The sequence below is a fragment of the Stegodyphus dumicola genome, chromosome X2, assembly GCF_044657685.1.
Source record: "Stegodyphus dumicola isolate Sdum_Otavi_A_Nest chromosome X2, ASM4465768v1".
Lineage (NCBI taxonomy): Eukaryota > Metazoa > Arthropoda > Arachnida > Araneae > Eresidae > Stegodyphus > Stegodyphus dumicola.
This window is the reverse complement of record NC_140781.1, coordinates 144,231,281-144,249,653: the sequence shown is the minus strand read 5'-3', so window position 1 is coordinate 144,249,653 and position 18,373 is coordinate 144,231,281. Positions and strand designations below refer to the sequence as shown.

Sequence of the window (18,373 nt, the reverse complement as noted above, 5' to 3'; positions counted from 1 at the left end):
AAATTTCTAAATGAGGTCATAATTAAATTTTTGAAATTTAATTCTTGATGCGGCAAGCGCAGTTCCTACAACTCATGTATAAAAAGGCTCTAGGAAGATTAAAATTAAATTTTCTCATTTATTTTAATCTGTGCGCACTGGAATTATAAAATCAACGAGACTATAAATCTAAGTAAGCACAATGAACTCCTATTCTAAATGAATCTCGGTCGTCATCATGTGATACATTCTTAGTCGTAACTACAGTATACTTTTCCAATATAATTATTTTTTATCGCACATCAAGCATCATTGTAACAACATAACTACGTAAAAAGAATCCAATACAAATAAACTTATCAAACATCCACACTTTATTTCAAATTCACATACAACTTATGCACATGATGAAACTTAAGCAGTAACAAAGAGAACTTCTGAATTTATACAAAAATTGACTGATATTTAAAAACGTGCAGCATATCTATCAATGATGATAATGTACTTTCTTTATATGACATTTGTAATAATATGAGAGATGATTAACCATGGAACGATATAAGATGACACTAGAAAGCATGCAAATAATTACTTATTAATCACAAGAAAATTCTGTTTAATGAATGTCTTACAATGGAAAAATCTGCTATCATATTTATGCATTTCTAAACATTAAAATGAAATCTGGAGATAATAAGTTAACTTATGACAACATAGGACAAAATCAAATTTGACTTTTAATTCCCAATCTTGATTTCAATGACTGATTGACAGTACATCTGGTTTTTAATGCATACATTCTTATTATTATCACTAGAGTAACTTGAATTTTATTCGCAATAATTAAAAAAAATAACACTTTTTAGTCGCAGGTTTGGGAACTCTGGTTTAAAATGTCAAACAACAAGTAATTCGAACATGAAAAACACTAACATGACATTTTCAAAATGTATTAAAAATATTCACATGAAACTCCAGTTAGGAGATAAATATGTATGAGAATTTACGATATTTTTTTTTTTTTAAATCTGTTTACAAGGCAAACCCAAGATTCTTCAAAATATACGAATCTGGTTTACACATGTGGCAGTGTGAAGACCTGAGAAGTACAAAAATAATAATAATAATAATAATAATAAATAAATAAAAAAAATATAAAAAAATATAAAAAGTTATCCTGAGAGGGTAATTTGAGTTCACATACTGCGCGTTTGTATTTACATGCTATCAAACATTTGATGGTATGAAATATTACATAATTAATCTCAGATGCATTATATAATTCTCTTCTGAAAACTGCTTTAACTTTCAACAACATATTGAAAGATTTATTATCACATTTGAAATGAAAACACATTGAAAATTTTTTACTATGTGTGAAAATTCTAGAACGCTTTAGAAAAAAGTTATAAAATATTCGTACAAATTATGTAATTTACATATGTTTTTGCACTTCCTATATAAAATTATATTATTTATCTTCTTCATAAATTTTAGAAAATGTAACATATTTTTTATGCATTCTGCTAAACATGTAATGTAAAATAAAGCATAATGTAATACATTTTGAGGAAATAATGCATTCATTAACAAATAACAGTTTCCAAAATCGATTTATCAGTAGAAATTATTATATAATGCAAAACTGAAAACTTTAGAAATCTATCAGTAAGAAAGCTAAATAAAATACATACAGATTAGCATACAAAAAATCAATTAATAAATGAATGAAATGATTAATTAATGGTAGAATCCTTACGGTGTATTATAATTTTAAAATAATTGAATACCTTGCTCAGTAGAAATGATACATACTATCGAATTTTCTTGAATATAAGAGGGCCTTACATATAATATGACCCTTCAACTTTAAAATATTTCACAACTAACAAAATTGCGTGAATGCATTATTAGCACATTAAATTTTTCTGTAATGGTACAAGTTACTAAATTACCTGTAAAATCTTTCAGTCACAAAGTACTTAAATTGAATGTTAATTTTTGCAATTTACCAGCAGTTTTTAACCGGTAATTTTTTAATAATTTTTCAAGAAATTCTGAGTTAATTTTATTTTTTTATTCTTTAACTAACATTTCCAAAATTTATAGATTTAAATTTCAAAAATATGAATTTAAAATATTTTCTAGGAAACTTTAAAAACAATGACAGGAAACTTTAAAAGATATAACATGCATGCACAGATCCTCAAATGGTGGATGTTTAGAGTCGCTGGAATTCAGACCTTTTTTTAAGTCTCAGCATTGTTGACATAATTACTATTACGACTACTAATAAAGTCAAAGCAGTAATGCTGAGCCCTATCATTGCATACTCAGCTGAAGGGACGCTAAGACGAGAACCCAAGAAATTGACCTCACGTGGATCATTTACTTCAGGACTAGCAGCTGTGAGGAGAGCAGCCACGGCGGGTGGGGGGCATTCTTGTTTCTCAGCAGCTGGGATTATTTCGTGCCAGAATTCAACCGACTTGTCATGGGAGCTTCTCTCTACACTGCTTTCTTCGCTGATTTTCATAATTTGGTGACCTTGAGAAGTGTACTGTGGCCAAAAACCTTCCATATCTTTGAAATTCGGATTTCTAATAAAGAAAAACAGATAATTAAATTCACAAAATCTTCTTTAGCGCAAACAACTTGTAAACATTATTACTGCTTACTAATGAATAACTTATTACTTATTGTTGCACAGAACAATGATAAGCTTTTAAAATGTAGATTTATATATGCTAATTTAACACCTTATTTGTCTAGCAACATGGTAGCACTTTGGCGCTCTGCTATTAGATTTGAGTTTCATCCAATCATCTAAATTATATCCTTTCTTTCAGTACGTACAAATATATCATTTACTATGCAATTTAAAAATTTTAAATATTAACATATTTTTAAAAAGTTTATATTTCGATTTGATGAAGGTCTCTTTTTAATTGTTTCATCGGAAAAGAAAACTATTTTCTGGAATTATGTCTGCAGTAATGCAAAAGTACAAAAGTCGTAAATCACGCTGTAGATGCAAAATGATCTAGTACACGCATTCATCATGTCCTCCTATTTATAGGGCCTGAATTATTGGTTTTCCATGATCAACGATATGTAAATGTATACCATGTTTCCCAAAATGTTGCTGTGTTTGAAAGATAAAAGAAACCAAATATGTCAATACCTGAGCAATACAGAAATATTTCCTTTTTAAAAACCTCCTCTTATAATTAACATGAAATAATTTATTGCATATAACATACTAACTTTTCTAAACTATATTTTCTTTTACACGAGATCTGCCATTCATCATTTAATATTTGTTCTAAAATATACTTAATAAATCATAAATTTAACGAATAAATTATAATTTGATCTTAAAATATATTTTAGCATTTTTAGTAAATTATAATAGTAATTAAGCATATTAAGTCGCCTAAGAATAGTAATTTAATTGATTTAATTTTAAAATTAATAAAGTAAACATTTTCTTTAACGTTCAATAAATGTTTTCAGCTTTTACAGATAAGATACTGTTTAATGATAATTTAATGTGCCTCTTAAACGTAGTTAATATTGTTATCATAGACGTTTTTAGATATTTTGTTACTTCAGGCGAAGGGAAAAATGCGCACTTGTATAAACCATCAAATTAACTGTATCTGTCTATACTCAGCATAATTATAAGTTTTCTGCAGTTTCTTTCACTTTAACATTAATATATGGGAACGTTAAAAATATTCGTAATGTTGTTTTCAAATTCAGATGTGACTAAACTTAACTGCATTTTTGAATTATATTTAAGCTATTATATAACTTATTTTACATTAGCTACCAGAACGGTTTACGTAGCATGGTTTTCATAACTAATTATTTCTGATGGAATATCAGAAACATTTATATCATTTGGATATTTAAATTCCAAACTGCTCATTTTCAAAATAAATAGCCATTGACATTAATTTTTTTATCAGTTAGAAACTGGAAATCGGATGTTGCCTTATTTAATTAATAATATCTCTGTTTTAGTTGTGAAATTAAAACGTTTCTTATTTCTTTCATTTCGAAATACAGGTCAAGCCAAGTGTATCATTTCTTAAAAAAAAGTGTGACCAGTTATTTATGCTTTATTTGATGCAACTTTATGTTTAAATTAAAAGTTTTACAGAGGTGATAGAGCACAAAGGTTTTATTTAGTGTAAAATATTAAGTTTAAATCATAAGCAACGTTATTACATGTATTAGCAATACTTACTAATTACGTGTAGTAATTAGTAGTATACTTACTAACTACGTGTAATTACAGTTCATTATTTATTAACAACAAGCAATAGTAATTAAATTAAAATTCTGTTTAAAATTTACTGATATGTGCAGTTAATTATTAATTAACAAAATTCAGTAGCGATTAAATTTAAATTCTATTTAAATCTAATAAATTCAAGACATATTTTATTTACAGAAGCATATTAGAAAACATTTATTCATGTAAAAAATCTTTCAGCATTTTGCGATTTATTTTCTTAATTTACATCGTTTACCTAATCCTAGTTGCTTTTACCGCTAGATTTTTAACTTTGAAAGGCCTAATTTTCAGATACATTTATATATGGTACATGCCTTATTGATTATTGAATATAATATATATAATGCTGAATATACATTGAATTAAGCATATTTTTCCCCTTAATTAAATTTTCATTGAAAAGTTTTAATACCATAAAAATTTTAATATGCCTGAGTAATTGCAGTTGCATTTTATTATTATTATATCCAATTCAAATAATATGCAAATGAAGGATATATATATGTATAACAGATAGATAGAAGCATATATATTAGACAGAAGCATATTTTTTCTATTTTGATATTTTGATATTAAATAATATAAAAAATAAGTTTCAGTTTTTATTTAATTTTTCTCAATATTCTTCAGCCAAAATTATTTTCCTCTGGGAAATCAAAGAAAGATTGTTTTCTATTTTTAAATATACTTCAGATTTCGAACATTTATAAATGCTAATATGATATTATTTCCGTGTTCTATATAAAAATTATCACATCTAGACTGTCTCACAAGTAAGACTTATCTGTTGCAGCTCTAAAGTTCCGAATTTTTATTCTCATTAAAAACTGCCATCAATTCTTTCCTACAAAGTTTTGTTTTTATTTATAACTGTTGCAATACTGACTTCAAGAAGTATTATGACCGAGACTCAATAAGTAATCATAATATTTGTTTTATATTAAAAATAAATATATATGAACTACACTTCTGATATTGTAAATTTCTATTACAATATACTCGATTTTCCCTTAATAATGAAGGTTTCAATATTTGAATTTTGTCACGCATGATGCATTACATTATTTGGAATCATAAATATGCAAAACTTTTATGGGAACATTCTGCAATGCATCATACGTAAGAGTGTTTCACGTATGAAACAATATGTAATGTTTCTATAACAATTTTACTTATTTGCGATACTAAATTTATATAAAATTTTAAATACAGTGATACCTCGGTACTCTTTGAAATGCATCCAGTTGGGTATACGTCCTGTTTGGAGATGAAAAGTTTTGTTTGATACACGATATTTATTTGGAATATGAATGAGTCATGACTGCACCTACTGTCATGACTGTTTACCTCTTTCAAGACAATGCTTCGACTGCTGATGAATATCAGTACGCTCGTTGCTACTATTCAGTAAACAATCCGCCCTATAACTATGAGTTTTTAGGTGAATTTTTAAGTGACGGTTTAAGTTCTTAAGTGACGGTATTAAAACATGAGTTCTAATCAGTAATTATGTTTAATAGTATCGTAATATTTAATTATTCAGCATCATTGTTAACTAAATACTTAACATAATTTTCATTTAGATTTAAAATCTAAATTTTTAGGATTTTGTTGAAGTTTAATTTGTGTGTTAATTTCAGATGTGTTCAGTTTCATTATAAATACAACAAAACAAATTAAAAGTCCTTTTCCATATTATGAACACTCTGTGAAGAATGAATGATTTTAATTACTGATATAACTTTTTGTAACTCATATTAGTTATAAAAGACATTTGTCCTTGACCGAGTGTTATTCACACGCTTTTTTATAACCGATATTAACACTCACTCGAGAATTAAATACTTCGAATGCAACTTTAAGTCATTAATTTTATAACATAATGTAATGAACTAGTGTATGATACAAAATACTATGAAAGTAGACAACATCCTATGATATAAATTGTGTTAACATTCAGTTTATAATAACGCATGCTTAATATTAAATGCAGATCAATTTGATTATGAATCAATATTATATAAATGAAATTTCGAGAGCTAAGTCTCCCAATTAACAGAGAGACTGAATTTTTAAACTACTAAAGATATAACTAATTATCTTTAATTTCCATTTATTCGAAACTACACTTACAAATTCTTTAAAATATTGCACATAAGGACTAATACAATAGCTGTATTACATGAATAGAAACCGAAATGTTTGCTTATTTAGCCATTCTGCGGTAAAATTATTCGCCAAGCTGACATTAAATTATTAATGAAAATAAAAAAAGCTTTAAACAACATTTGAAAATCAATTCTCATTCATCAACTTAAGTACTAAGTAATAAAAATGCTTTTATTTCAGTTGTAAAAGAACTATTAAGTTATAGGATCAAAACGTTTCGTTAAGATTTTGTTCAAAATAAAGAATGCCATGACGCTTAATGTAACTGGCTATGAATCTGAATTGGGTTTGTATGAAAAAGCTTTAAGACTTACCCATTGCGAGCGAAGTTGACAATCATTTTCATCATGTGATGCGTGAGTCTCAGTTCTCCCTCCGACAGATTTTCCAGCTGGAGAGGAAGGCCCATGGTAAATAAGACGTCATCTCCATGCCCGGCACGAATAAACTGAGGGTGGATAGAGAAAGAGGGCCTGTGAGTGAATTCGTATACAAAAGCCTTCTGATTCTTTTCGGCAAGTAGATCAGCCAGTTTCATCACATGAGCTGTAACATGCATATCGCCGCAGAAATCTACAAACTGTTCTCTCAGTCTGGAAAGTTCAGGAGTCTTGTAGTTGTAGATGGTAAGCTTATTCATTAAAGCGTCATTTACTTTGTATACATCTAGCATATTGCTCACTAATATATCTTTGAAATCTTTTGAAGTGAGAGTTGCATCTACAAGTTTATTATATAAAGGTGATTTCATTGCATCGAGAGCAATGGTACAAAGAGTTCCCTCGTCGTTTGTGATTCCAAGGAGAACGTCGATAGCTTCATAATCTCCTTTACGTACTGCTTTCAGAGTGTTTTGAAAAATCAGTTCGAAATCGTAGCTTGGTCTCCACGGGTGGGAAACTAAATTAGCAGAACTGAGAAGAATATCTGCTGGTACCTTTTGCAAGCAATGTATGACATGTGTAACATTTTCAGAAAAGCAGTTTGTACCTTTTGCCAAAGCAAAAGTTGCATTCAAAGGGTTACGTTCGAAAATCCATTCACCAACGGGAACTCCGCTCTGCAGTATAACTCTATTAAATAATTTCTCTACTTTACTAAGGGGGGAAAATGCATGTATCGCAGCGCTCATAGCACCAGTAAATCGACCAAATAAAGTTACACTTTCTGGGTTACCACCAAAATGAGCAATATTTTTCTTTACCCACTTCAGGGCCATCCTTTGATCGAAAAGTCCAGCATTACCCGGGGCTTCAGCCGATAATCCATGCAGAAAACCAAAAGCTCCTACCCTGTAGTTCACAGTAACAACAATTACTTTTCCTACTGCTGCCAAGTAACTTGCATCAAATTGTTGTGGGTCAGCAAAATTAAAACCTTCTCCCGTCAACCAAACCATAACTGGCAATGGGAGCTCAGATTGACTCACATCAGGAACATACACATTAAGGTATAGGCAATTCTCACTAATTTCTGCTCTGTTAGGCTTCAGCAATGGGCTAATAACAGATTCTAAGTGCGGTGATTGATAACAAGAAGGACCAAATCGAGTAGCATCACGTTCAATACCTTCAGAAAAAATTTCAATTGGTCTCTTAAATCTTAAATTACCTATAGGAGGTTCAGCGTATGGGATTCCAAGAAAAAGTTTTAATGATTTGCTTAGAGCTTCAGATCGTTTACCATGCAAGATGCCAGTCGATGTTTGTACCGTTAAGTCATCCGCGATACTCATTCCAAAAATACAGCCAACTACAAAAAAGGCTATTAGAAGCTTCGAAATCATGGCTCAAAAACTATGCTGCAGTATTTCAAACTTACAATGCTTGATTTCTTACCTATGACTTTAAAGAAAACTAAACCGAAAAGAAATAATTTGGAGTTCTAACTCGATGATTCTCTGGCTATAACTTAGAAGAAGACCCTTTCTCTACGGAGTTCTGAGCCTAAATGACCTGAACAGCTTGCTGCTTCAGTATTTCAATACCAACAGGATGAAATGCAGAAAGAAGACGGAGGAGGGGTAATACGACCTCAAAAACCAGTATCGTAGCGTCCGAAATGAAAAGCTGTAGAGAAGATACGCTCTCCAGAAGTTAGATTTAAACCAGTTCATCCGCCTCCTTTTATACTGTAAGATCGCGTTATCAAGTTTGCATCATAGGGTGTAGAGAGGCGGGAGAGAATCAAGAAGCTCTGCTCCAGTTATAACGCGAAGAATTCTCCAAATTTTGCCCCCGCCCATTTATCTCAAAGAATCAGCATCGGTTATTATTTTATTACATCATACTACGACGAACTCGTCTAACCAATCAGAATGTAAGAGAAGAAAGGTTTAACCAACCACCGCTGGAGAGAAAAAAAATCCAACCACAGATAAGAGAGGAGAAAGGGTTGCCAATCAAAATTCTCTTTGATTTTTGGCGAATTTTACTGACGCCATAATCAGTTTGATGGTAGAAGGGAGTATTTTTTTCTTCTCAGAATTTAGTCGCTGCCAGTGTCAGCCCGAGATCACGGGCTTTTCAAAAGAGTAATGTATGCTTTCAATCTTTAAAATTTAATATATCAAAGGTAATTTCGTATTAGCATTTTTTATTTACTTAAACGTAATTAAAAGTCTCTTTATGAACTCGAGAAGTCAATTTCATTTCTTTTTAAAAAGACTTTTTTTTTTAAGAAAAGCTCTCAGCAGCGGTGGTTAAAAATAAAATATTACTAAAGCAAAAATAGAGTTTTTAATCAAATTTTAGTTATTTTTTAATGAAATTAAAAACAGTGAACGTAAGTCAGAAATTTGCATCATTTGTATAAATATAAGAACGATATTTTCTTTCTTAAAATAACACTTCCGAAAACTATGCCAGTTTATATGCACAACCTTGCATTTAAAATATATGAAATTATTTTATTACTTGGCTGTTAAATTGGCGCTAAAACAGAAAATATTTATTTTGCTCTACGTCAGTGTACAGTATTTAGATTATTTAATTATCTTTCTTGTTGAATAGTTCTGACTTATTAAGTTCATATATGTGAGACCATCGTATACATTGAAGCCTTTTTCGTTTTTTTTTCATATTTAAAATTTTTTCAGTATTTAAAGGATGTCTTACATTTTCATAATAAGTTAGCAAAGGGTATTAAAAAAGGCTAGGGTAAATGTAAGCACTCTTCAGTGTTATTATTAATTTTTTTTCAGTATACGACAGTACATGATTCATATTAGTACACGTTGCTGATGAAAGGTAAGTGCATTTCAGCTCGATATATGCAATTTGAGTACTTTAATTTCCATAATTCTGTGTCTTTAATGTATTATACCGAGATGGAGGAAATGTAAGTATTTTTCAGTATAATTCGATTCCTTCCAATACAAATTAATCGAACGTTTTTCTTCGAATATTTTAGAATAATTACTGCTTTCAGAATTGATAAAAGATGGAATGTAGTTTTAGTTTTTAATCTCGGATCTAAAATTCCAAAATATACAAATTTGCTGAATATAATAGATGCATTTCGAATAGGATTCGGATTTTCTTTGAGTTATATTTTAAATGGCATATTAGATTAATCAACATTCCCAGGTCTGAGCCTTTTTGTTGATATATAGCTGAATTTGTTTTAACTTTAGATAAATGATTTACCTGCCATTCAGAAAGAGCTTCTTGCACTGTTAAAGTAATCTTCAACCACACATAATAAGCTTCCTTCGGAATTTATGTAATTAAAAGCTGTATTTAAAACGGAATGATTTAAACAACTTATACTTCACTTAAGGCGCGGCTGTGCATCGAAGTGAAATAAGAGTTCTTTTAGAAACGAAGAGCCGGGTCCAGGCTTTATTTGCGCGCCCGTGGAAACTATTTGAATCTATTTTGTTATCTATGTTTGTTTTGAATCTATCGTTTTATTTGAATCTATTGATTTGGAAAATTCAATGAAATGAATTTGTCGTATTTGGATATAACTTGAAGATGCACTTAATCGTTCTGTCCTGTCCAAAAATATAATCATAAATTTATTTTATTAACTTATTTTCTGAACAGTCTAGGTTAAATATTCTAAATCAGAGCTTGACTAACATAAAAAGTTTCTCAAATTAATCTTAAAACATTGTAATTCGTTACTGATTAGGATATATCTCCTAATGCTTTTATGAAAATAATTTCTCGATTAACGTTTATTATGCGAAAAGTTTGACATTTAAACATTATCTTAAAAACTGTGATAATTTTTTTGTGCTTAAAAGTAAATTAAATATTATATTAAATTAGAAACATTAGCGCGTAAAGCACTTTTACTGATAATAAATCATTAAATCTATATTACTACCTTTCATGATAGAACAAGCGCTATATATGTTATAAATAACGAAATAAAAAGAAAGTGTTAGTCGTATACCTATTTACAGTTTCAACTAGATTTTTGGATTGCTATTCCATGATAAATTTAAAAATTTGCCTTCGTACTTTGCCGTACTGAAGCATAAAAACTGTGCTGGATACTTTTAAGAAAGTTCAAAATGATAACTTGTATTGCAAAATTGTTTGTTTTAATTAATTTTTATCATTTGAACAATTCAAACTAAAACGTAATCATAGCACTATACAGATATTTTGATTTTTAAAACTATCGTATTTCAGTAATTATATGATAAAAATTAGCTTATTAAAAGGAAGAACAAATTTTTTAATAGCATTAATTTCTAAAATCAGTGACATTTATGAAAGTTAAATAATTTTATAATACTATTTGATTCCAGCTTTCTCTTTCATTAAAAATTTTAGCTACGCGTTGCAGCACAAATTCATATACCTCAGCTATTCCGAGTTTTTCTGTATTTATAAAGAAGGCCCTCAATTCAGCAACAACAGTTTTTGTTATAAATATCCGAATCAAGAAAAAGCCAAAGAATAGGAAATAATTTGTTTTCTTTGCGACTAATCTCTTCATGCAGCTAAACGCTTGACGATTTTCCTCAGACCTTCGCGCAGAAGGCGAATGTCGATATTCCCATGATTTCTGCTCTTGAAAAGAGAGCAAGTTACTGTTTATGCTGAAGTAGTTACGTCAGCAACCAACTGATGATATTATACTGTTCCACAATGCTACTGCTCCAGATGTCTGACTGAATGGCCAGCTTTTGGTTTAACTGTCTGCTTTCAACTATCTCAAAGAACTTTTCTTTTCATTCGCTGTCGGAAGGTCATTTTTACAACTCATCAAAAATGAAATTGGAGCGTGGTGCTTTCTTCCTTTTTTTTAGGGGCAAAATACACATTTACTCGTTTATTTTTCCTTCTCGCATATTCCCCGCCTCCCAGCTTTTTCTGTGTATCATTTAAACACTTTTAATTTATGTTAGCGACTGTCATTGTGTTAACCAAAAGCATTAAAAGTAAAAACAATAACTGAAATATAAAATGTAGTAATTTTAGTGTATCTGTCACAATGTGCTTTTTAATCCGCTAAATTCTTCCTTTAAAACTTTCCCTCAAAAATGCATAATTGAACCCCTTTCGAATTTTAAGAAATAAAATTAGTAAAAAAAAGGAGGGGCACATATATAATTTATTCCTCCACCTTCAGTTTATTGAACAACAAATGCTTTCCTTGGCTATTCTTGTTTCTTTTAAGTAAGTTTTAGTTCATGTCTCTGAAGTACAAAGTAAGTTTTAATTGATATGTCGTAGACAAAAAGTTAAAACTTCGGTTGATATCTGGCAGACAAAATGTATAAGGTAAGTTTTAGTTGATGAAAATAAAGATGTTAAAACCTGGTAAATACAATTTTCTAACTTTTGCAATGTCTCTTTATTTTATCTCTTTCTAAACACTTTCATTGTTAAAAAAAATTATAAACAATATTAATTAGCTTGTGATTTCCTACTTCCTTTGTTTTCTGTTACTATTTCTGACACATTCTAAGCTCATTATTTCTGACACCTTCCGAAATGAAACTGCACAACAAGAAAATACTTCCTCATTAATATGACATCTGACTGGGAATAAAGTGAAAAATTCAAATTGTTGACGTAATTCCGCTTTTTGGAATCTACCAACAAACATAGATAAATGAAAATAAGAGACAGAAATCTGAGAAATTTACCATTTTTTCCATTTTGTTTTACAGTTAACAGTAATAAAAATAATTTAAATGCACAAAATGGTTGAAAAAAAGAAACGCCTAATTTTTTTTTTTTTTTTTCAAATGTGAGATAAATTTATTCAACAAACACAAATTTATTAAAGCACGCACCGAAGAGCCATTACATTATAACCACTCTCCATCTATTACAATGGGCTCGCCCAGGAACTAAACCACTGCGCGTGCGCAGCTGATGTTATAGTATATAAAGCGGCTATGCATTGGCCCTGTAGCTGTAATTAACTAGCCTTACAGCATTATCATCCTCTCTGCATTTGCAATCTATTACTGTTGCGCTGCAACTGCAGAAGCCACCCCCCAGAACAAACAGCACTGAAGCTATGAAAAAAAAAAAAAAAAAAAAAAAAGGAAAGAAAGAAAAAAGAACAGACATAAAAGTAACGTCATCACTAAAGGAATCACTGTCTTGTGCACACTGCAAATTCTAAATGTGAAATCGAAGTTAAAAAGTTAGTTAAAAACAAAATTACTAAGAAGAGAAATGTACAAATTGCTTAAAAAATAGAAAGAGAGAGAGGGGTGCTGAGATTCGCTGGATTCTAAGTCAATTTTGCACAATGTGGTCTGGGTATAGCTACATGCCCTATGGTGTTATAAGGTATTTCTCCCGCTTTCCTAGCGTGCCTTCGTGGTGTAATGGTTCTGTACGCTGGGCCGGTATTCCAGAGGTCCGTGGTTCGAATCCCGGCGAAGGCGTTGCTAATTTTTCAATCTCTCTAGCTTTCAAAAATCCTAATATCTGTACAGTGGCACCCGAACTAAAAGGGTGTTGGATGGTGATTCTCCTCACCCAGGATTTGGCGATTGGTTCCCCTAAAAACCTCAGTGGCCCTTTAAAAGGGGGAATATATAAGCTATTTCTCCCGCCTTCCTAGCGTGCCTTCGTGGTGTAGTGGTTCTGCACGCTGGGCCGGTATTCCAGAGGTCCGTGGTTCGATTCCCGGCGAAGGCGTTGCTAATTTTTCATCTCTTCGGCCTCCAAAAAATCCTAATGTTTCTACAGTGTAATGAACCATTCAGATATTATTCCATCAAACTCAGACTGAGTGCCCCAGTACACATTGGTGATACCTACAGATAACTTACATATCCAAATGCATTGACTTGTCAAATACATAAAATTATCCTACCTACATGCAAATAACTGCTGTTACTTACATTATTAATAGGTAGCACCTACTCTACAGGTGCTACCTAGTGAACGTCGCTGGAGACCAGGTTGACCCATTCAGGACAATAGTATTTCCGGCGGGGGATGTTGTTTACCAGCAGGATAATGCACCATGCCATAAGAGTCGAATCGTCAGGGAGAGTTTTGAGAAACATTCCAGTGACTTTCAAGTCATGGCTTGGCCTCCAATTTCACTTGACATTAATCCAATAGAGCAGTTGAGGTCCCACCTGCAAAATGAAATTCGTGCTGCCACAAAACGCGCGGGAATTGCAAGACAAGTTGGTGAGCGCTTGGTACCACATACCTCAGACTACGTATCAGAACTTCGTGGAGTCTATATCACGCCTGTAGTTTTGATGGCTAAAGTGGTCCTACGTATTATTAACAGGATGGTCATAATGTAATGGCTCTTCGGTGTATAATAATACATATTATTACATTAAAAAGTTATTGAAATACTCCATTTCAAGTAAAAAATATTAATGAAATCAAAACTATGTCTGCAATAATAACACATTCCATTTCAAATGCATATAAATATATTAATGCATTATGTGCCCTAATGAACTATTTCGGATACACAGGGTCTTGCATGTTTGCGCAATAGAAAAGAAATATACTTTATTGTGGTATTAAAGAAAATAATAATATGCTCTCCATTAAAATTTAGCAAGCTGCGGAGAAGCTAGTCAGTATCATGCCCAGGGCCTAAAGGTCTCATGTTTTAAAAGGCTCCAAAATTATCCTGTGATTTCTTACAAGCCTGTTTTCTGTTATTAAAAAAAGAGGAAAATCTGAGTTGGAACAAGTGTGACTTGTTTTCTAGGCTATTCAAATTAGACTCTGCTCATAATTAAGGTAATGGTCAGCTGGTTACATCATCACGGTTGCTCTTCTGAGAACTGTGATTAACTTGGAAATAATATGGAGAATATATACACAGGAATGACGTCAATAATATACAGGAATGAATTCCATAATACACAGGGATGAAAATCATACTGAAATGATAACAATAACGCTAACAATAACGATAACATATGTAAATAATAATAATTTCTAAAATGAATAATGCTTTGATGATATGCCAGTCGAAAAAAAAATGCCGTCTAACTGAGGGTCGGATAAACGAAACTGTATTATAATTTCAAAACAGCGTGCGTGTCGAAGAGAAAACAAAATGCATTTGCGGGATCAAAATTTCTGTTTCAACAAAGGTTATATTTCCCACTTTGTAGAAGAGACAGTAAATGCATTTGGCAAGTTAGGGAAAAAGTTTCTTTTTCAATCATCAGAATTTGAGCTATGTGAAACAAAAATCCTTTTTTTACCTAAATTTAACTAATTAAAAAATACTGTATCACGGTAGTCACATTTCAGATGTTCACTAACTACATGCGACTAGTGATTACTGTACTACAAGTCATGGGCTAGAGTTCCAAATATTACACTTGAGAGAGAGAAAAAAAAAGTTTAGTATGTAAACCTAAAAGTTATTTTCTCCCTCCTTTCTGCATGCCTTCGTGGTGTAACGGTGGCACACTCGGCGCGTATTCGAGAGTTCCAGGTTCGAGTCCCTGCAAGGGAATTGCTCATTTTTCATGTACTCGTGCTTCAAAATAATCTAATGTCTCTAAAATGGGGCCCGAACTAAAAGGTGTGGGATGATGATTCTTTGCCACCAGGATTTGGCGACTGGGTCCCCTAATTCCCAGTCGCCCTTTAAAAGGTGAATATTCTCCCCCTCCTTTCCGCATGCTTTCGTGGTGTACTGTACCTTCTGAAGTGCATTAATCTTTTCAGTCATCAAGTAGTTGTATTGGTGTATTTGAACAATACTCTATCAAATGAAAAAGAGCTTAGTAGCTAACATCATGGTATAAGCATTCCAAATTAAATTTCGTGGTACTAGTGATAATAACTGTGTTCGAAAATACGTTTTAGATCTGAAAAATAAATCCTTTTTTAGTTAATATGAAACACCTTAGTAGAATATAAACACTGAAGATCCTTATTCAAGGAGCCCAACGTCTTTTTCGTGTCCAGAAAATTAAAACGTGATTTTTCTGAAACAAATGTATTTATCAAAAGTACATTTCACATATCTAGTTCAAGACGAGTTTCCAGGGGTTATCGTTGACCTTAACCCTTTTTCTTTTTGCAGATGTATATTTAATGCCTAGTCCCTAACAAGAAACAAGTGCTTGAGAATGGGTTATTCTTAGAGTATCTGATTCGAGGTTAAGTAACCCAGAAGGGGACTCATGCATTATGGAGAAATTTATGTTCTTCCTTGCGAAAGCTGAATTTGGGCAGGATGTACTATCATTTCAGTTAGAATATGCTGTGATAACGTCAGGTTGACGTCAGTAGCATTTTTTGTCTATTAAATTGTTTATTTCTTCCATGGTCAAGGCCTTTTTGATCAGTAACCCCGCTAATGCCGCAGTTTAACACGAAAAATGACTCGGGCCTTTTTTCATGTCAGGCTTCTAAACGAATGTTGTGTATAAAGTAAACACGTCTCTCTCTTTTTTCTGTTTTTTATCAATAATTCTTTGCATCTTATCAGGGAGACTGCAGGTTTTTTTCCCACTTTTCGATGGTGTCAATGCCTTAGCTTTCTTTAGCCCCAACTTCTGCAGAATTTATGAAGGCTATTCCCAAGATCCAGCGATGATAACATCAGAAAATTCTCATTTTTTGTGCCGAAGCAGATAGTTGCTGGGGAGAACTATAGAATATCTATTATTTTGGTAAATGGGGAAGCGCAACAAGTTAAATTCCGAAGTCTCAGCAAGTGTTTCTCAGAATCCTAAAAATGGGAAAGAGATATTAGAATTCGAACCCACTCACGAAGTCTCTTCATTTCATTATCTTTTCTCGGGCGAAATCTGTTCGCCGCCATTCTTAAGCTTTTCAGTGTCAGTTTGGGGAAACTGCTTTTCAGTGTCAGTTTTACTACTTGCTGAAAGCAGTTTCTGCGATCATTGCCCTTCTTGTAGAAAAATGAAAGACTCATTTATGATGATTCGTAGAGACGATACTCGTAAGTAGGCTTTGCACAAAACGGTTTTGTTCTCATTCTTGCAAAGAACTCAGTAAAAGCTATAAATTCAGATTATAAGTTTCTGACAGACATGTTTTCAGACACTGAACTTTAAAAACCATGATGCATTTTTGAACTGTATTAAAAAGTGCTCTTTTTTAGCAGGAACGTTTGTCATTAGAGAAGCGTCATAGGACTTTAAAAAAATATGAGCAAAAGGTATAGATTTAAATGCTTTTTAGTCTCAATTTTCATTTTTTTTTTTCAAGAAATTTAACAGCAGATTTGGATGGCATATTTAGTGCCATTATCCTGGCGGAGTTATACGTTTTAACATTCGATGAATAAACTGCTAAATTCGCTCTTCAACTAAAACATTACTTTAATAGCATGAAGAATTGGTTTAAAAATATTTTCACTTTTTCAGTCTTTAATTTTCCGTTGAACAATTGAAAGCAATGATCATACATAGGCCGGTTTAAGTAATTTCAGGGTGCAAGTTGAGGTTCCCTTTAAAATTATATTTTCTACAGAATGTGTCTATAGAATATTACATAATTTATTATTATTGATCATTTTATCTCGGAAACAAAAATTCTAAGCACTTATTTAATATATTTCTTATATTATCTATGATTAAATCTTAAATTACTCTTTCTCGTACATCTCTATCCTTCATGTTTACATTTTTCCCTGAACGAATGTTTCTCCCAATTACTCATGTTATATTTGTAAGCGCTGTTTCACTATCTTTATCAGGTTCAATGTTTCTCCTTACTTGCTTGTGGAACATTCAATGACCTGACTCGGAACAGGGAGCTTGATAAAGCTATGTTCAATAAAAGTGGGAAGTAGACAAGATACACAGGAAGGGTATACGAAACCCTTTATTTTCCTCTCTTTACAATGATTTCCGGACTTCGGAATACAGAGACCAACCACTTGTGGTCTGAACGTAAGAATATAAAAATATTAACTAAATTCTAACTAAACTAACTTTGGATTAATAAACAAGGGTCTACTTGAAGATTGGCCGTATATTAACAGAAAGGCCGTATGTAGTACAGAGAACTTAACACTACGATACGTTTAAAATTATCAAGAGGATTAAACCTCTGGCCTTGAAGGCAACCAGCAACCGAGTAAAACTGCTAAGGCAAGCGGCCTGCTTCTACTAACTCCTTCCTCTCCCTCTTGCTTGGCAAAAAGCCACAACTTAAGTACTTGGCGTTCGCAAGACAAATTTGCATAAATAATTTAAAGCTTTTAATTCTGGCCGGAAGTAGAAAATAAGAAGTGATAGTAAAGATTTAAAATAAAATAAACGTTAGTAAAACTTAAGATCCTTACATACTTCCCGCCAGAGTTAATTAGTCTGAAACTGAGGTCTAAAACGACCTTGTTGAAAATTTTTAGCTCTAGAATCTAACGCGACGCCAATCTTTTACAAACATTTCTCACTAGAAACTAGAAATTTAAAAAAAAAAATTTGTTTTTACATTATCAATCCATGGACAATTACTT

General features: G+C 31.7%; 1 protein-coding gene across 1 annotated transcript; it reads right to left on the bottom strand.

The window, feature by feature from the left end:
* Nucleotides 1–330: 330 nt before the first annotated feature.
* LOC118182972 (cholinesterase-like) lies at nucleotides 331–8,569 on the bottom strand. Its single transcript, XM_035352363.2, has 2 exons — nucleotides 6,769–8,569; nucleotides 331–2,579 (listed from the first exon to the last, which is right to left on the bottom strand). The coding sequence occupies exons 1-2, from the start codon at nucleotides 8,238–8,240 to the stop codon at nucleotides 2,201–2,203; spliced, it is 1,851 nt and encodes a 616-aa protein (XP_035208254.1). The 5' UTR covers nucleotides 8,241–8,569; the 3' UTR covers nucleotides 331–2,200.
* Between the last annotated feature and the right edge of the window lie 9,804 nt (nucleotides 8,570–18,373).